The sequence below is a fragment of the Astyanax mexicanus genome, chromosome 20 (genome assembly GCF_023375975.1).
Source record: "Astyanax mexicanus isolate ESR-SI-001 chromosome 20, AstMex3_surface, whole genome shotgun sequence".
Lineage (NCBI taxonomy): Eukaryota > Metazoa > Chordata > Actinopteri > Characiformes > Acestrorhamphidae > Astyanax > Astyanax mexicanus.
In genome coordinates this window covers 19525319-19546746 of record NC_064427.1, presented here as the reverse complement: position 1 = coordinate 19546746, position 21428 = coordinate 19525319, and the positions used below count along the sequence as shown (strand labels likewise).

Below are 21428 nucleotides of genomic sequence, written 5' to 3'. Positions count from 1 at the left end.
AAAACCATCAAATCATCATAATAAATTCAGGAACAAAAGACAAACACAAACAAAATCATGTTCAGACATTAAGATACATGTTTAGAAAGTGCTTTATACATCCATAACTCACAATATACAAATACAAAATGTACAAATAGTCACATAAATAGCTTGGAAAATACTGTGAATGTTATGATATGAAAATATGAGGAACAGCGATTATTTAGAGAACATGAGAGAGGAATGTACACACTGGGTAACTAAGAACTCAGACATTCCAGAGAGAGAACATCATTTACAGCCTCATTAACAGAGAGATACAACTCAAAAACTGCAAAACTCGACTTTATCAAACATTTAGCAGCAAAACCCAACAAAAAATACTATACTTTTTCATTTTACAATTCTGGGATTTCAGTAAATTTACAGATATAAAGTGTTGTGTAAAGATTTTAGGCCTGGTGTTCTTTTATTGTAACTTATTTCTCTGTAAAAAAAAAAAAAAAAAAAAAAAACAGTTTAACTGTTAGAACTGATTGTATTTAGTGAAAGCTGCCAGTTATATGTCTATAGTATAACTTGATCAGTAGAACTGCTCCAAAATGCCCTGGAATATATATATATATATATATATATATATATATATATATATATATATATATATATATATATATATATATATATATATATATATCATATGGGGTAGGTCACTGAAACCTTTGCACAGCACTGTATATCTGTATATCATTAAAAAAAATAAATTTGCAATTTTTGACATTATTTACACCCAGTAGCTGCCCTTTACATTATGTAAAGATCTCATGATAACCAATAGGAATGCTCCAAATTGAAATATATACTTTTTTCTAAAATTTCTATTTTAGCAAGACTTTTTTCCTTTTTTGTTTGGAGTTGTTACATCCATATTTGAAAATAAAATACAAAAAAATGTATTTTTTTATGAAATTGAAGTACATATTAAATACAGTGCATTTCATTTAAAAATACATTTCACACACACAAACATGTGCAATATTTTAATAAAATATTTTCTAATATACCTACCATATATTTTAAAATATATTCATTTTAAATTAAGTGAGGAAATATTAGACAAAGTTAAGTATTAGAAAATATTGATTTACAGTGGAATAAAAACAAATGTTTTCAGAAATACAATATATTTAATAAAATATAAAATATTCATTGAGTAAATGTATTATTGTGTTGACCATATGTGCTTTTATATTAAGTATAAAAACAATAATAATTATATCAGGAGCAGATTTCAGATTTGTGTAGAAGAAATGAAACGAAGAGTCAAATAGTAGGTTCTCTAAGGTTCTCATCACACTGTAATGATGTGTATTGATTATTCCAAGTGTAGGAACTGTAAGTGCTTATTGTTCTCAATATATACATAATTTAAAATCAACAATATTCACCTAAAGATTGATAAAGCAAAGTACGTACAATTAAAGCTCTACCTGAGAATCCTTTCAGAAATCTGGACTATAAAACTGGCTTTTTCCAGTTTTAACCACCAGTCTGACTCATATTACTCAAAACAGGCTCTAAACCTTGCCTCACACTGTATGATGCAACTGTGGAATCCTTTAGTTTAACCCACAGAACACAGGTTTAGACATGAGCTCTTCAGTTAGCATTAGCATAACTGCTAAAAAGTGCTTTATGTGAAAATACAAGCTGCTAGTGTTACAGTGCAGTGCAAATTACAATGCATTGTTATTGTTTCTTATGCCTTAAAATTCATGTTAGCTATATTTTTTATATATTCTCATCCAGGTACAGTAAAGTCACCGGTTGGTAGAGTCTCAGAGCCGAGTGGTCTTTCTTCTGTTCCTGAACAGGTTTAGCACCGACCTCTCACCATGTAAACTGAGGGAAATGAAAGAAAGACAATTGTATTAAAACAACAATTAAATCGTTTTTAAATTCCAGTATTATTTCTCTACAGGTGCTAGACAAACTGTGTGTGTGCATTTGCAATTTGTAATGGGTGCAATTTAAAGAAGCTGAACACATTTCAGATATTTCACTTCTCCCGTGAGGTCTGAGATTCTCACGCCAATTGATAGCAGCTCCCTGATGCCCAAAAATATCCATAGCATATTTTTATATGACTATAAGGTGCACTTAAAATCATTTAATTCATATTCATTACGTTTTAAGAATTTAGAAATCAATATTTGGTGGAATAACCCTGGTTTTTAATCACAGTTTTCATGCATCGTGGCATCATGTTCTCCTCCACCAGTCTTACACACTGCTTTTGGATAACTTTATGCCTTTACTCCTGGCAGAAATTCAAGCAGTTCAGTTTGTATATATATATATATATATATATATATATATATATATATATATATATAATATGCTAATGTCTAAATGTGTTTCTCTTTTGGTGTATTTAGGATGAGTGAAGCTAACCCCCTGTAGACTTGTTTAAACCTATAATAAAATACATGACAAAAAAAGCATGACATAAGTTTAAATATACATCTTATAAAATAAGTACATGTTTTTAAATCACATTTGGACAAATATTTTATTCTGTAAACAATCATGATGAGTTTAAATCCATTTTAAACAACTGCAAACAATACACAAATGCAGAAGTCTCACCTGCTGCTCCGTGAGGGACTTATCTTGTCATTCTTTTTCAGTGAGCTAATCCTCTGCTTCAGGCTGCTGCTCTTCTTCCTCGGCTCTGTTTCCACCGGCTGGATAAGCAAACAGATAAACCGTAACCATGTTAACACATATAATCACAACACTCTCAACCAGGCTACGCTACATTTAGCTTATATAACCATCCCACCGGACAGGAAAACCTATCAAAGATAAGATACAGTTCTTCTGTGGTATTTTGTTTAACTTCTAAAAAAAAACTGGTATTTCACTTACTGTGGGAATTTGTTTAAGAGTTTAGTGGTTTTAAAGTGACTTATAGTTTCAGAAACATGATTTGTCTTTTTTAAAATATTTTTTCTAGTGCAAAACAAGTATTTTATTTATATATGTATGTTTATTTTTTTAGACACATGCAGAAAGAAACAATCATTACAACATTATAAGAAAGCAAAATAAATATTACTAATAATACTAATACAATAACAGTAATATTAGAGACAATAGGATTAAAAGGAAAAAAAAAAGAACCATCAATTGAAGTTTCAGTTTACACTGTTCTTATATTCAGATGCATACATCTTTATTTGTTTATGTTGTGTCATATATTGTGCATTTACTCCTATTATAAAAAAAAAAGAATTTTTTTTGTGTATAAATGTGTCTTGTTCAAAAGTTAGGGCGGTCTGTCATTCTCCAATTTTACTTTATTGCCTTATTTTTAGTCATTTTCATATCTACTCATTGTTTTGCTCAGTATTAGTATCTTTCACTCTAAAACACAGTATATCACCACAATACATAACTCATTTATATTTGCACTCGACCTCTTTCTTTCATAGTGCATCAGTTAGGTAATATAAAGGCCATTGTGGACAAATGACTGTAACACATGCTGAGGTATACTAGGGATATTATTTTACTGATATAGCTTATAGTATACATACTAACAGCTAGCTGAGCTTGTTATTAATATATATCACATTCCATAGAAATATAAGTGTGGTTGGCAACCATAATTTTACATATTATTAAGTATATTTTATGAAACCTAAAATAAAAAGCAAATTAATTGATATTTCCCAGTGTATTAACTATTTATTTCAGGTGTTATAAAACATGTATACTGAATGTTACTGAATGTAAAAGTACATTCAGTAGTTTATGGTAAGACTCAGTCCTGATCTCCTGTTTGAACATGTTGGTAAATGATGTCAGATCAACACAGACCCAACCAGTTTTTCTTTTCTTCCGTTATATCCAGAGTTCTGAATAAACAAGAGCATTTCCCTTACCGGCTCCAGGTTCCCCACAGGCTCCTCCAGCAGAACTTCAGTAGAAGCGAACTTCTCAACTTTAGGTTTTCCTACAGAAGAGAAACATCAGATTTTTACTATCACTGTATAAAATATGTATATTGCCAAAAGTATTTGCTCACCCATCCAGATTAAACTCAGATGTGCCTGAATCTCATCCATCTCCACAGGTTTGTAATAAAAGCAGCAGCTAGGCATGCTGGGACTGCTTCTACAAACATTAGTGAAAGAATGGGTGTATGGAAGTTATTCAGGAACACCTGAGATCAATGATTAGGATACAAGCTACAAAAAAAACTAAAAGGCTTCTGCATTATTACAGATGTGGATAATGCTTATAATGACTTACTCCGATGTTTGAGGAAAGCCCATGTGTCTGAGACGGTTCTGTGGCGGAAACCATTGGAAGTTAGGCTGGATGGGTCCTCAAGACGCAGGGGGTCCGACCTTTTGCTAAATTTCGAACTAGTCTCGAGTTTTTGTGCACTGGCAGCCTGCAGAAATCCAAACATATAGATTAATGCAAATACTGAACACCTTAAAGAACCAATGAAGAGAAATACTGACTAAATCAAAGCCAAAATACAAAATACTGTTCAATATATATACAGGCAAGCAATATTCCAGCTAACAGAGCATGGATGAGATGTTCAATTCAAGTGACTGGTGTAATCGCAGACAAGCGACTAGGAACTCTAGCAGAAATCACATCCACATTCAATGAAGGAGACTTTACAGACCTCGCTCACATACCCCCACAGGTCAGTGCAGCATTCTTTAGCTTCCACAAGGCATGCCAAAAGTCACGGGCAATACCTGTTTTCTGCCCATGACATGTGGCATGTCAGTATTTGTAAACACAAATAACACAGCGCATTAATCATTGATCAAAGCTGTCTTAAACTGTTTTAGAAAGAAATTTTTGATTTCTTTGATCTCATTTATTTATATATTATTTATACATAATTTAGTTATTATTATGACAGCTCTGTTACGTTAATTGATTTACAGAAGACACTTATACACAGGCACTTATACACACTCGTAACGAGCTGACGCAGAAGATGACAGGCATGAAAAAAATTCCCTCGAGATTCGAGGAGGAAGAAGGAACTGAGATGTAAAACCGTAACCTGATCTCTTTTAAACAGCACCTGCATGAGGGGTTTAGATCATCCGAGAGATAAAATAACCCAAAACATTGTTTTTGTTATTGCTTGGCATTCGAGCGGAATGCAACACTGAAAGATATCTGGAGATATCGAGAGATCTTTAATGTAGTGAAAGAAGTGAAACGTTAAATGTACCAATCAGCCATAACATTAAAACCACCTGCTTAAAATTTTATAGCCCATATCGTTGTGTATCATAGTGTTGTGTGGTAGATATTGGACGCATCCACTCGCATACTGGATGTGTCCCCCAAGTTTCTGACACTCACTGTCAGTGTGTAGCCATTCCCCCTCTTCCAGGCTACCTTAGATAAACTTGTAGCTCATATATTATGTAGAAAAGACTTAATACAAATCTACAAATTGTATTCACCTGACCATCACATTCAAAGTAGAATTGGTGTAGAGCAGTATAGTCACCCAGATGTTGTGGTAGCTCACTGGCATATAGTGGTGTTATCCACTGTGCCACACCACAACCAGAATTATTATGCAAAGCAAATGATAAAACAAACATAAAATACTAATACTATCATATACAGCTCTGGAAAAAAATAAGAGATCACTTTAGTTTCTGAATAATTTTCTCTGATTTTGCTATTTATAGGTTTATGTTTGAGTAAAATTAACATTGCTGTTTTATTCTATAAACTACAGACACGGTGCAAATAAAACTATTGTCATTTAGAGCATTTATTTGCAGAAAATGAGAAATTTGCTCAAATAATACAAAGAAAACAAGTTCATATTCATAAAGTTTTAAGAGTTCAGAAATCAATATTTGGTGGAATAGTTTGTATGTATCTTGGCATCATGTTCTCCTCCACTAGTCTTACACATTGCTTTTGGATAATTTTATGCTGCTTTACTCCTGGTGCAGAAATTCAAGCAGTTCAGTTTGGTTTGATGGCTTGTGATCATCCATCTTTTTTACTCTTTAAGAAGTGAAAGTATTTAAAGAAGTACTGGTTTCAAAACTACTTAAAGTATTAAAGTAAAAGTAATGTAAGGTGAAAAAAACAAAAAATACCCCCCCCCCCCCCAAAAAAAAAAAAACATTTTTCTAAAAGATAATATAACATCATAAAGACTATAATGTTCTATTATTAAAATGTTAATGTTGATAATATATTTGTGATGCAATAGGCTGTTCCCTGTTTCAGCCGCATATATGCACATATATGAAAATTAATGTATTTTACATATAGTAGAATGTAAATATATTAAAGAAGCTTAGTTGGGCTTGAGTCTCTGCATGGATCATCTTCATAATAGGCTACATACGTCTGCTATGTTCTTGCTGGAGTGTGTGTGTGGGGCGTGTGCAGGTGTGATGGATCACAGTATAAACCAATAGAGTGTCAGAATGGATGGAGAAGAGATTTATCTGGATAGGGGTTTTATTAAACGATGAGAAGCCGGAATGAAAACCAGCTGAAATGAAATAGAAAGTAGTAACAAGGCTATTTTTATTAAAATGTAAGGAGTAGAAAGTTCAGATAATTGTGTGAAAATGTAAAAAATAATTACTCCAGTAAAGTATAGATACAGATCTTTTCAGATCCTCACAGTGAATCTCTCACCTCGTTCTGAACTCGGATGGTGTCCATCTGAACCTGCAGGTTCTGGTTCTTCTGTTGTAGTCGGGCGATTTGCTCCAGCATGCGGCACATCTGCTCCAGGTACACCAGCCCCGGAGAGAGCCCGTCCAAGTCCGGCTCCACGCCATACACGCCCTGATACACACACCAACAAACGCACACACAGTTATGAATTGAAGACAATAAGAAAAAATATAGATTAAATCTCATAACTAACTCTCACTGCCTCTAAACCTCTCTATATATTAAACCTTAGAACCCTACAGATGTTCTGTCCAAAATCGCACCTTGTGTTCTCAGCTTAATTACTCAGGAATCCCTTCACACATAAACATAATCCATAGATGGTTAGAAAGGGCAGAACTTACTCTTTCTAAAAATAGTAATCACATCCCAAAGATGGTAAAGATAAATCTACAAGAAATCCATTAAGAAAAACACCTAAAAAAGTGAGATCTCCTTCCCCAACCAATATTACTGTATTTACCTTTAGTGCTTCAAACATATTTATATGATGTTTCAAACCAAATAATATCAGTAAATGACTCAAAAGTGTCCACAGAACAAATGTAAAACTACCTGCTTTACTCACCGCACTACTTTATATAGTTTTTAATAATTTTACTTGCACATTTTTACTAAGTAGTTATTTTGCACTCAACATTGTTCTTTATTTAGACTAAAAAGTTTAAATTTTTGTATCTAGTTTTCTTTGTGTGTCCTGATCAAAATACTGTAAGGCATAGGCTGCTCTGAGTGTCAGGTTTTTAGTATCTACATGTATCCTAGAGGTGTGATTATCAAGAAAAATAAATCCGCCTGATGCTGTTTCTCCATGTATTTTGTCAAAGTAATACATAGTAAGCCATGTAATGAACTCAAATCATCAGTATTCTTATGCTTTTAACTCATAAACAATAAGAGATATCTTAGGTTTGAGTATATTTAAAGTCTATACATTCAAAAACAAGTTAAAAAAACATGTGCTTGGTAAAATTTTGAGCAAAACATGATCAGTTCCAGGAAAATATAACAATTCTCAGGGGTTGTCTGTGAACAGTATTTTACACTTCTACTCTTCTAGTGATAAAACTCTTGCATCCGGACTGCAATTAAAAAACAGGAGGACCAGTGAGGTTTTTTTTTAGGCTTTATCGGTCACATGACATCGAGTTCAGTAGCTCTTCCACTTCCACTCGCTGTTGTGTTTTTTTACGTAGATTAATTCAGACTGTAATTTTTTTCTCAGAGGACGTTTGAGAATTAAAAACAAGTACAAAGTCATTCCAGACAGGAATGAGAAAATAAACCCGTCTAGATACAATCCTTTTCTTTCTGTAGGAATGAAGTAAAAATTGTTGTTGCCATGGTGTCAAATTTGCAACCAGTTCTTTCCAGTTAAAACAAGAGGCAGAGCCAGACTCACCTACGCAAGTGCACAGTTAACACTGTACTTACCTCAGTCAGTGTGTAAACAGCATGGAGCAGCATGGAGAGCATTTGTTTATAGCAGTATATTATCTGGCTAATATATCAAATTATACCACAGTTAGTTCCCTGCAATATGATTGGCTGCAGCGCTTACAAACCAAACAGCACAGCAGCTACAAACAGAGAAGCAATGGAACTATTTTAACTGGCGAAGTTTTTTATAATGGTATGATCACAATAATACACTCAAGGTTTGTGCTATAACGTGTAATTTTGGCACTGCTGTAATACATACACATTGTTATGAAGAACAAATCAACTGTTATGAAGAACAAATCAAATGGTTTACTCATAGTCTCCACGGCAACATGGAAACAATACCCAATCAAAAGCCTGGAAAAAAGTAATAATAAAACTCTGAAAATGTTTCCTTCCATCTCTGTTTAACATACAGGTGTTCAGACACGTCCTCTACACACTGTTATCTCTAACCACACACACACACACACACACACACACACACACATAAACACAAACACACACACACAGGCCTATCCCCACATTCCTTATAGTCCGCTTTACACTTTTCAGTGTTCATCTGAACAGACTGGTTTAGAGGAAACACACTCACACACACACACACACACACACACACACACACACACACACACACGGTCAGATTAAAGCAGGCTGAGTGATTAATGACAGTGCATGAAGTGACAGCAGACAAGCGAGAGTGCACCTGTGAGTCTGTTTCCGTTTATTTTACATTTATTTGGCAAAATATTTTGGTATACAGTGGCTTGCAAAAGTATTCACACCCCTTGAATGTTTTCCTTATTTTGTTACCTTACAAACACAAACTTAAATCTGTTTTTTTAGAGATTTTAAGTCATAGACCAACACAAAGTAGCACATAGTTATTGTGAAGTGGAATGACAATGATAAATGGTTTTAAATTTTTTTATCAAATAAACATCTATAAAGTTCAACGTGCAAAAGTATCCAGCCCGCTTCACTCTGAAACACTTAAACACAAAATATCAGTACAATTAATTTACTGCCTTGAGAAGTTTTACTTAATAGGTTCATAGAGTTAATCCAGCTGTGTGTTATTTAGTCTCAGTATAAATACACCTGTTATTATTTTGTGAAGGCCTTGCAGTTTGCCACAAGTGAAAAAAAGTTCTTTGGTCAGATTAGACCAAAGTTGAACATTTTGGCCTAAATGCAAAGCTCTATGTGTGTAAGAATGGTAACTCTGCTCATCACTCTGAACCATAGACTGTATATAAAGATGGACGCCGTGTCGCCGTTCCCATTCATTCAATGAAAATGAAGCCAAAATCTTCTGCCATTTTGGCGATTCAGAGACCAGAGTCTGCGCAGTAGAGACCAGAGGAGGGAGAAAGGCTGTGGAGAGACGCCTACTCATTTAAATAACCCCGCCCCTGAGGGCTGCCTCGCGGTCACAGACTGCAGAGCGGGGCGGAGCGGAGCTGACGGTCTGTTATTGGTCCCGCCCATAAGCAGCCCTTTTACCATAACCACACCTTTTTTGAATAGAGCCGAATAAAGTTTTAAAAACTGAATTCTGTGGGGATATAAAAATTTGACAATATAAGCAGAGGTTACACTAGCTGCTGCATTTAAATAATGGAGGTAGAATTACAGTATATTAGAAAAAAAACGTGATTGAAAGTTTGTTTTGCCATTGAAACCTATGGGGATGGGTGGAGTTACACAGCTTTCTGCAGCCGAACAGCAGGGGGCGCCCGACCTGTGGTGACTTCACTTTTAAGAGACGATGCTCTGTCCAGCTATATGCAGTCTATGCTCTGAACACACCATCCCCAAAGTGAAACATGGTGGTGGTAGCATTATGCTGTGGGGATGCTTTTCTTTAGCAGGGACATTTATTAACCAAAGTGCCCTTTTGAAAATGAAAGTGCCCTCAACAACTGAATAAGCACCAATCCCCAGCCGCCAAGCCCCCCACCCCCCGAGCACTTGCCCCCAAAAATGTCTGTGCACGCCACTGGACCTAAATACAGGACAATCATGGAAGAAAAAGGCTGCAAAAGACTTGAGACCTTCCATCAAGACGATGACCCAAAACATACAGCCAGAGCTACATTGGAATGGTTTAGATCAGAGAATATTCATGTGTTAGAATGATCCAGTCAAAGTCCTAAAAGATCTAAATCCCATTAAGCTTCTGTGGAGAGACATGAAAACTGCTGTTCACAGACACTCTCCGTCTATTCTGACTGAGCTTGAGCTGTTTTATAAAGAAGAATAAGGTAAAAATCTCAGTCTCTAGATGTGGAAAAGCTGGTAGAGACAAACCCTAAAAGGAGTGCAGCTGTAATTGCAGTAAAAGATGGTCCTACTAAGTATAAATTCAAGTAAGACACACTTTTTAGATTTTTTTTAACCAAACCATCACTGAAGCAATTTGGACTGTGCATCTTTCCACTCTTGCTCCAGACGCTGATCTCTTGATTTCCAGATGAAATGTAAAATTTACTGATGATCAGTGATGGTTTGGAGAGACATGTCATCTGCTGGTGTTGATCCACTGTGTTTTATTATTAAGTCTAAAGTGCAGTTTTGTTTTCCCTCAAAATCTTACAGCTCCTCATATCGACTTCATTTAGAGATGTGGATTTCATTTTCCAGCAGGACTTGGCACACTGCCCACACTGCCAAAAATACCAATTGGTTTTATATAATATAATCATTTTCTGAGAAACTGGTTTTTGGGTTTTCATTGGCTGTAAGCCACATTTCACATTTTAAACTGAATTACTAAAATTAAAGAACTAAAGGAAGGTAAGCCATACCTCTACAAGGTCTTCACTATTCCCATCATCCTGCTGGACAGTGTGTCCTGGACTGTCCTGGTCACTTTCGGTACTGTGGGGTGGTCCGGTCAACCCTGTGTGAAGACCCCGGCTGAGCGAGGTCGTGTTGCTGCGTCGGCGAGGTCTTACATCCAGCATATTCTCCAGGGATCTCGTCTTCTTGAACTCGAAACGTGTCCTCTTTAAAGCCTGCTCTACTGAGGATAAGCCTTCTGCTGTGGACCGGTTCTGAGACCCCTGAGCTTCTGAGAAACACGAAGACGATGAAGAGCAGATGGACGGAGATGGAGAAGCAGATGAAGGCTGGACATCTACATCTTCTTCGGTAATTTCACAGATAGAAGTCGGTTTGAGTTCCAAGAAGTCTTCAGAGGTCAAAACGCTTGACCTCGATTCCTTAGGGCTGCCCACGTTGGACAAGTCCACTCCAGAGTCTTCAGATTCAGACCTCAGAGTGATTCCTGGGAACCTGCTGGAGCAGGTTGAAGCAGAATCGCTGCTGTTTGCATCCTGCTGCTTCTCCAAAGCGTCTTCTGAGAAGCTGGAGGCATCTGGGTACCCATGTGCCACCCATGTCTCCAGCATGCACCCGAAATTCCTGTACAGATTCATCAGTCCATGGCTTTTTATGGATTTCTATATCCAAAAGTTGGTTGTTCCTGTCTAAAGAAACCCAGGGTGTCCACCAGTTTATCTTATTTTTCCTCCAATTCTTCTCCAATTCCTCCACACGCCTTCTGTCATACCGTCCTACCTGACAGGTGATGACTAACTGCCGCTACCAGGAAATGACTCTCGAACTTGACTTGTGCCAGAATTCAAAGCATCCTCCAAAGCTCCGCCCACATTCCAGTCTTTCCCACGTCTCTCAGAGCGTACTGGAGCTCCATGAAGCTGCACTCTTTCCTTATCTTCCTCCACCTTCTTCCAGACTTCTCCAACCGCCTGATCTGTCGCAACACGTCCAAACGTGTCCAAACGCAGCAAAAGCTTTGCTTGGAAAAGCAAAGACGTGCCGAAACTGCAGCTGTGGAGAGAACAGCGAATACCGAAACTCATCAAGGAACATCTTGAGGAACGTTATGTTGGAATTTCCAAAACTCAATTGTGCATCAACAGTTATTAGACACCTACGTGAATTTTCTCATCAATACTTTTTAAATTAAATTAATTGGGTCCCTGCAAAGATGTATTCACCCATGAATGTGCAAATCCTTTCAACACACCTGATCTTTAGAAGGTGCTTGGATCAGGTGTGGTTAAACAGGTGAGAGGGTGACCAAGGCTAAAGTTAAGAGTCAAGTCGAATCAAGTTAAGACAGGGGATTGTAATGCAGAGGCCTGGCCCCTTCACCAGTACTGCTGGGGACATTAATTAAACAAACACATTAGGTGTATAAATATACTAAATATACTTATCTGGTTGTTGTCCTTGGGGGGCTTCCTGGATCCGTACTGCAAGATGGGGGGACTCCTTAGTGTAACACCTGTGGGAAAGAAAAGTTAGAACAAAAATGTATTAATTCTTACCGTCCAGTGGCATGTCTAAACATTTGTATGTAAACGTGGTGTAAATAACATTAATGACATATAATAATATATGTATATGTGTATGTTAATATATACAGGGGTTGGACAATGAAACTGAAACACCTGTCATTTTAGTGTGGGAGGTTTCATGGCTAAATTGGAGCAGCCTGGTGGCCAATCTTCATTAATTGCACATTGCACCAGTAAGAGCAGAGTGTGAAGGTTCAATGAGCAGGGTAAGAGCACAGTTCTGCTCAAAATATTGCAATTCACACAACATTATGTGTGACATACCTGAAAAGAGGACAAATTGTTGGTGCACGTCTTTTCTGGTGCATCTGTGACCAAGACAGCAAGTCTTTGTGATGCATCAAGAGCCACGGTATCCAGGGTAATGTCAGCATACCACCAAGAAGGACCAACCACATCCAACAGGATTAACTGTGGACGCTGTAAGAGGAAGCTGTCTGAAAGGGATGTCCGGGTGCTAACCCGGATTGTATCCAAAAAACATGAAACCACGGCTGATCAAATCACGGCAGAATTCAATTGGCACCTCAACTCTCCTGTTTCCACCAGAACTGTCCGTCACCACAATAAATTATTGTGGTCTAAAACCAGGTGTTTCAGTTTCATTGTCCAACCCCTGTATGTGTGTGTATATCTTTAAGGTACCCCTACTTGCAGTAATGGTACAAGCCAATTAAGGAAGGGGCAGAGTTACAGCTATAAAAATGGGCAGGTAGAGACACCTGTGGTCAAGTTTTAAAAAGGGAAGCAATTTAGAGCATTTATTTGTAGAAAATAAGAAATGGCTGAAATAACAAAAAAGATGCAGAGCTTTCAGACCTTAAACAATGCAAAGACAAAACAAGTAGTTTTAAGAGTTCAGAAATCAATATTTGGTGGAATAACTCTGGTTTTAATCACATGTTTCATGCATCTTGGCATCATGTTCTTCTCACCAGTCTTACACACTGCTTTTGGAAAACTTTATGCTGCTTTACTCCCGGTGCAAAACTTCAAGCAGTTCAGTTTGGTTTGATGGCTTGTGATCATCCATCTTCTTCTTGATTATATTTCAATTTAATAAAATCAAAGAAACATCATTGTAATGGTCTTTTATTTTTTTTTTTTCCAGAGCTGTATATGTATATATTGGGTGTAATTTAGAAAGCTTCTACATGTGGATGATTTATGTAATTTTTCCCGGTGATTAGCAGCATATTTCTTGGTTTAAAAGTTTTAAAAATAACCATTCATTTTCCATCAGATGTTACTGTTAATTAAACAATACAGGATTTAGTTACAGTGTAGCCAATTTACCTGCATCCAATACACCTGGACACACTCTTTTTTTTATTGTGGAAGCTAAAGGCTGTATGTGCCGGGCTGAGCACCTGATCTACACGATAAAGCATTCCTGAGGACTGATAGCGTCTGCATTCCTGTCTGCGGAGGTGAACGGAAGGAAGGCTGTCCAGTGTCACGAAATACAAGGCAAGGCAAGGCAAGGCAAGTTTATTTATATAGCACCTTTCATACACAGCGGTCATTCAAAGTGCTTTACAAACTAGAAAATACACAGAGAAGTCATATAAAAATAAAAATAAAAAAAAACATGTAAAAGAATAACAGTAAAAATGGAAAATAAAAACTAAAATAAGAGTAAAGCATGATTGATTCAAACATGATTAAAACAAAGATAAGTCAAATTAAAAATATGTAAAAGAACAACAAGGAATTTTAAATAAAAATAAAATAAGAATAAAGCATGAATAAAACATACATGATTAAAACAAAGAGAAGTAAAATTAAAAACATGTAAAAGAACAACAAGGAATTGGAAATAAAATTAAAATAAGAAAAAAACATAATATAAAAGTGCCGTTACAGAATAAAAGTGGGCGGAGCTGCAGTGTTTTAAGCTGAGCTGAAAGCCTGATCAAACATGTAGGTTTTCAGTCTGGATTTAAACATGTTTAGTGTTGGGGCTCTTCTAATGCTCTCTGTTAACTGGTTCCATTTAAGAGCAGCGTAGTAACTAAACGCTGCCTCTCCGTGTTTAGTTTTTACTTTAGGAAGCTCTAACTGACCAGTTCCTGATGATCTGAGAGTTCTGCTCGGCTCATACTGCTGGAGCTCATTAGATAAATATGCTGGTCCTGCACCATTAACACATTTATAGACCAGTAACAGTACCTTAAAGTCTATTCTGTAACATACTGGTATCCAGTGCAGGGATTTAAGGATGGGGGTGATGTGCTCTCTTCTTTTACTTCTAGTCAGAACTCTGGCTGCTGCATTCTGAATCAGCTGAAGCTGTTTGATGGTCTTTTTTGGGAGTCCAGTTAGGAGTCCATTACAGTAATCAATCCTACTAGAAATAAAGGCGTGGATGAGTTTCTCCAGATCTGCTTTAGACAGAAAATCTCTGATCTTATTTATGTTCTTTAGGTGATAAAATGCTGATTTGGTGACGGCTTTGACGTGACTGTTAAAAGTGAGATCAGAGTCCATTTGTACACCAAGATTACGCACTAGTTCTTTAGATTTCAGGCTTTTTGAATCCAGATAGGCAGCTAGTCTGTGCCTCTCATTACTATTCCCAAATAAAATAATCTCTGTTTTATCTTTGTTTAACTGCAGAAAGTTCTGTCCCATCCATTTATTTATCTGCTCAAGGCATTTACACAGTGAGTCAATGGGACCATAGTTGTTTGGGCAGAGGGCCATGTAGATCTGAGTGTCATCTGCATAGCTGTGGTAAGATATCCCATAGTCACGCATGATTTCACCCAGAGGAATCATATATAAATTAAATAAGAGTGGCCCAAGAATTGAACCCTGGGGTACACCACAGGTCACTGGCACAGTCTCAGAAACATTATTTTCCATTTCCACAAAGTATTTCCTTCCTTGAAGGTATGAACTAAACCATTTTAGGACAGTTCCAGAAATTCCAACCCGGTTCTCAAGTCTATCTATGAGAATGTTGTGGTCAATGGTGTCAAAAGCAGCACTGAGATCCAGCAGTAGTAGAATAGACATTTTTCCTGAGTCTGTGTTTAAGCGAATGTCATTGATAACCTTAATAAGCGCAGTCTCAGTACTATGATTGGGCCGGAAACCTGACTGAAATTGGTCTAGACAGTTATTTATGGACAGGAAGTGCATAACTTGCTTGAAGACAATTTTTTCAATTATTTTTCCAATGAATGGTAGATTAGAGATTGGTCTGTAATTGTTTAATAAGTTTGTATCTAAATTTTTCTTTTTTTAAGAGAGGCTTCACAACGGCTGTTTTTAATGCATTTGGGAAAACACCTGACATGAGTGAGGTATTTACTATTTGAAGAATGTCTTCTGATATTGAGTAAAAAACATTCTTTAAAAACTTGGTTGGTAATGTATCAAGACTGCAGGTGGATGATTTGAGGTGACTCACTGTATCAATTAAAACTTCTTCATTAATAGTGCTAAATTGGGACATGTTGACTATGATGCTTTTGCATGGTTTTGGAGAGCACGAGGGCTCGTTGGTGAATATAGATGTACTGATGTCTTGCCTGATATTGTGGATTTTAGTATTAAAAAATTTAGCAAACTCATTACATCTCTCAGTTGAAACCAGCTCAGGGGTCATATATATAGGTGAGTTAGTTAGTCTGTCAACCACAGTGAAAAGAACTTTGCTATTGTTAATATTATTGTTAATAATGCTGGAGAAGTAGGTTTGTCTACATGTGCACATTATTTTATTGTAATCACGCAATCTATCTTTAAAAATTTCTTTGTGAATGTGAAGCTTGGTTTTACGCCATCTGCGCTCAGCCTTTCTGCATTCTCTCTTTTGGAGCTGAACTGCAGCATCATTTCTCCATGGTGCTTTCTGCTTGCATGGCATGGTTTTAACTCTAACTGGTGCAATCTCATCTAAAACTCTAGCAGTTTTTGAGTTAAAACTATCCAGCAGAGTATCCACAGAGTCTGATGGTTTGCATGGTGCAGAGCACACTTTGCTCACAAAAAGTTCAGCTGTCATGTCATTTATCTGTCTCTTCTTGTACCTAATCTGTCTGGCTTCACTGTGTATTGAAGTCCACATTTCAAAGAATACACAGTAGTGATCTGATAGTGCAACATCCTTAATAGAGGCTGATATGTTGAGACCTTTTGAGATAACCAAATCCAGGGTGTGACCATGACAGTGTGTGCTTCCAGTCACATGCTGAGAGAGTTCAAAAGAGTCAAATACATCATAGAGTTCTCTGGCATAATTATCCTTGGAATTATCAATATGAATGTTAAAATCACCAGCAATAATAAAATGATCAAATTCAGTAGAAATAAAAGACAGCATATCTGTAAAATCATCAATAAAATCAGCATTGTACCTTGGAGGCCTGTAGACAATTACTAGTAATATTCTTGGTGTCCCTTTTAAAACTGCACCTAAATATTCAAAAGATGTGGAGTCACCAAGTGATAAATGCTTGCATTGGAATGTATCATCAAACAGCATAGCTACACCTCCACCTTTCTTGCCGGTACGTGAGACATTTAAAAAGTTAAAGTTTGGTGGAGCCGACTCAATTAATACACTTTCAGCACTACAAGAATTTAACCATGTCTCTGTTAAAAACAGAAAATCAAGCCCATAATTTGTAATAAAATCATTAATTAGATAGGACTTGTTTGTAAGAGATCTGATATTTAGCAGAGCTAACTTAATAACCTGTGTGTTTTGTTCCAAAGCCTGTGGGTTACAATTTACATACTGCAAGTTGGATATATTCACATTATCTGACCTATACTCCCTGTTCTTTCTGCTTCTGATAAGAACTGGAATGGGGGAGATAATTGGCACACAGGGTCCGTACTTGTTTTGAAAACATGTACTGCTGACTTCACCACTGTAGCAGCACGGACCCAAAAGATATCAGTTTGCTGGATTACTTGTGGCGGCCTCTTCCCTTATGGTGGACGGAGGTGGGAGGGGCTCCTGCTGGTGAAGAAGTCGAGAGCGGAGCTGTCTGTCCGGTGGTTTAGGAGCTTGTCTCTTCTTTTTGGGTTGTGGGGGGAGTTTGTTTAATACTTCCTCATGTTCATGCTCACTGGGCTTCATTTTGGTCCCCTTTTCTAACTCCTTGATTGGGGAGTGTAGTGGTGGTGAGGATGGGGGTTGCTGGGTCCGTGAGGCAGTAGGTGACTGTGGAGGAGAAGTTGTGCTGATTTTTCGCTGTACCTGAGGACTCGCTGACAGAGAAAGCGTCAGTCTTGTCCCTGCAGATACCAGCTTCTCCATGGTTGCTGGGAAGTTCAGGTGGGGTGATGATGGGGTGGAGATGGAGGATGATGATGATGAGGTGGAGATGGAGGATGGTGTGGAGTGTTCATGCAGTTGCGGTGTTTCTGGCAGCTGATACAGCAGAACATGGCTCCCGTCCGATAACTCCGCAGTCTCTGTGGGGGGAGGATGTTGTGTCTCTGTAGTGCAGACAGTGTCCTTGGGTGTTAAAGCTGACGTGTCTTCACCAGTGGGAACAGAGAAGTTGCACAGAGAAAAAATGAAGTTCTCTGACAGGAATTTGACTCCTCTCTTGTTGGTGTGCAGTCCATCTCGCCTGAAAAACTCTCTCTTCCCAAAAAACAGATTGAAATTGTCAATGAAGTTCAGTCCGTTTGACCTGCAGGTTTTCTGAAGCCAAATGTTTAAAGCCAGCAGCCTAGAGAACATATTGCAGCCTCTTGCAGGCAGAGGACCACTGATGAATGTCTGAATGTTGAATTTGTGCAGTGTGGTAAAAAGATCATTAAAGTCCCTTTTTAACACCTCAGACTGCTCTTTCCTTGTATCATTCTTTCCAACATGAACAATGATCCGTTTCACTGTTCTGTATTCAGCCAGTAGTGTTGGAAGCTTCTCATTCAGTTCAGAAACTGTGATGTTTGGCTCACATCGAACGATGAGTTTGTGATTATTTTTCATGCCATGAACAGAGTCATCCCCCAAAACAAGGGTGTCTGCTGTGGCCCCAGCCTGGAGCCCTGTGGCTCTCCTGGGGTGTTTTGAATGGCTGAATCTTCTGGTTCTTTCTGTATCATACTGGCTGGTATTAGGAAAGTCATTGAGGTCTTGCAGTGGCTCAAATCTGTTTTGCAAACTAAGTGACTGGAACTGATTTCCTCTGGCTCTGTGCTCTGATCTCCGAGCAATAGCTTTAGCATTAGCATTAGCCAGATGTGCTATGTTAGCAGGAGTGGAGGACACTACAGAGCTGTATGTGGCATGGCGTTTGGGTTTAGCTCCAATGCGAACCCATTGCTGGTTTTGCCCATATCTTTCAGCTGTACTCACATTAGGGATGTCCACATGATCTGCTGGTCCAGTTCTGTTCGTCTCCACTGCTCGCTGCTCCGTTAAAATCCCTGCCCGTTGTCCGCTGGCAGCACTCCCACACTCCGTTGGTCCTCGAACAGCGCAGAAATGCCAGTCCTTAAACTCCGATAACAAGGACCGAAAATTTGTTTCCAAAACAGTCATTCTTTGTAGAAGATTGTAGCAGTTCTGGCAGCACTGGTGCTCTGAACCCACACAAGGAGGCATCTTGTAGAGTTCTTCTTTAGTACTCTACAGAAACTTGTCTGATTCCTGTGCCTATGGCTCTACTATAAAATGTCCAAAAGAAACTAGAAAACATAAAATAAGAAACAAAATATGGTAGTGCTAGTGCTAATCTAAATAATGAGCTCAGACACTGTAGCTCTAGAATGTCTAAAAATAAAGAAAAGTATGAAAGATAGCAGAGCTAAGCAGAGAAGCGTCTGAACGGCACAGAAGCAGGAAGCAGACAACACCTATACTGCCCCGGTGTGTGTTTAGGTACAGGATCTGCGTCATTCTGAAGATGCAAAGACTTATCTACTCACCTGCATCTGCTCCAGTACAGTTCTGATCAAATCAAATCAAATCAAACTATTTATATAGCTGGAGGAAGATACCTTGGGAGGAACCAAGACCCATCATTCTTTGGTTCATGATCAATTATAAATGATCGATAAGTCCCTGTTCCACCACTTAAGACAGAGATATCAGATAAAGTGCACTTGCTGGTGTGTGTTGGGTCATTGTCCTGCTGCAAAACCAAAGCATGCCTGAGCTTAAGGTCACAAACTGATGAATGGATATTCTCCTTCAGGATTTTCTAGTGGAGAGCAGAATTAAAGGTTCTAGCAATTATATTAAAGAATATTATATTAAAGAAGTCCAAAAAATAGACCTAGGGATAATCAATATGTTTGTTGGTAATTTGAGACGGGTCATTGTGTTCTTTTTGGTCAGGAGTGGTTTTTGCCCCAGATACCATTTTCACTCTTTTTTTAATTATTGAATCATTAACACTGACTTTAACTGAAGCGAGTGAGACATGTAGTTCTTAAATGTTGTCCTGTGTTCTTTTGGGACCTCCTGGATGAGTTGTCCATGCCCTTTTAGGGTATTTTTGGTCAGCCTGAGAGTCACTCCTGGGAAGGTTCACCACTGTTCCATGTTAAGTCTATTTGTGAATAATATAGCTCTCAGTGTGGTCTGCTGGAGTCCCAAAACCTTAGAAATTATTTTTTACAGCACTGTGTATGTATGTAGCTACTGAATAAAAGGAACTTTCGCAGCTGACGTACTAAAAAAGTCATTCACACACCACACCACACCACACCAATGTTACCTGTGTGTGTGTCTGACTCCTCTAATCCAGTCTAAACACACACAATGCGTGTTAAACCACACCGATTAGATCTTCCTGTCTGCTGAATGTCGACACGAGAGCCTGCGCTCTTTCAAATACCACAGATTCCACCTGAGCTCCCATGATGTGTTCAGACACTGATCTGAGACAGGCACAATCGGCTATTGTTCAGAGGAGGGAGGGGTCTGCAGTGACTGACAGACACTGATATTAAACCTGAGACTCAAATGCAGTCTTTTCTGTAGAGTAACAAATGATTTAATCCATACAAACACCTTCAGACCTGCTAAGCTTTGTCTATTGTTTACCAGCAGACAGAAACCCAGGCTATAATCACCTGCTAATTCTGCTGTCTGTTACATGAACATAGACTAGAAGGTTGCTCATGTTGTTCTGCCACTGGCCGGCAGAGGGCGCCACACAACAGCCTGGGTTTAACTGCTGTTAAAAAAAAACTGCACTGTTGGCGGTGTGGTCCTCTTCTGTATTAATCACAACACTTTGTTATCAGTTAATTACTAAACTGGAAAACGTTACAGTTTGGCTATATAAATATATAGTCTGCAAATTATCTATGTTCTAATGTAGTCTAATGAAATGCAGTATCATTTACTGTTTAAATATCAATACTTTATTAAAACTAATTTATGTATTAATCATCATTAGTAAACATCTTATTATTATAAACAGCTTTATTATTTAATGATGTTTATTAATAATATATTCCTCTCTAACTCAACTGGAAATGGTGACCTTCATTCATCTAATATTTATGCAGTTAGTCAATTCATCAATGTACCTTTCTCTCTCTCTTTCTCTCTCTGTCTCCAATATGACTATCTACCTAACTATCTTTCTGTGTGTCAGTCATTCAATCAATTCATCCATCAGTCCAGCCAACTGTCCATCTATTCATCAATATACCTCTCTCTCTCTCTCTTTATACATCCTTGCATTAATCTACCTTTCATTCATTCATTCATTCATTCATCCATATCTTTCCTTATCTCTTTGTTTCTCTCTGCCTGTCTGACTCTCGCTTTCTCTCTCTCTCTCTCTCTCTCTCTCTCTTTCTCTCTGTGTGTCTCTCTCTGTCTCTCTCTGCCTGTCTGTATCTGTTTCTCTCTCA

At 37.7% G+C, this 21428-nt stretch overlaps 1 protein-coding gene across 1 annotated transcript; it reads right to left on the bottom strand.

The window, feature by feature from the left end:
- Positions 1–645: 645 nt before the first annotated feature.
- On the bottom strand, positions 646–12504 carry si:dkey-106l3.7 (uncharacterized). Its single transcript, XM_007231984.4, has 6 exons — positions 11001–12504; positions 6706–6858; positions 4300–4444; positions 3930–4000; positions 2629–2726; positions 646–1881 (listed from the first exon to the last, which is right to left on the bottom strand). Exons 1-6 carry the CDS (start codon positions 11631–11633, stop codon positions 1818–1820), a joined length of 1164 nt encoding a protein of 387 aa, XP_007232046.3. The 5' UTR covers positions 11634–12504; the 3' UTR covers positions 646–1817.
- Between the last annotated feature and the right edge of the window lie 8924 nt (positions 12505–21428).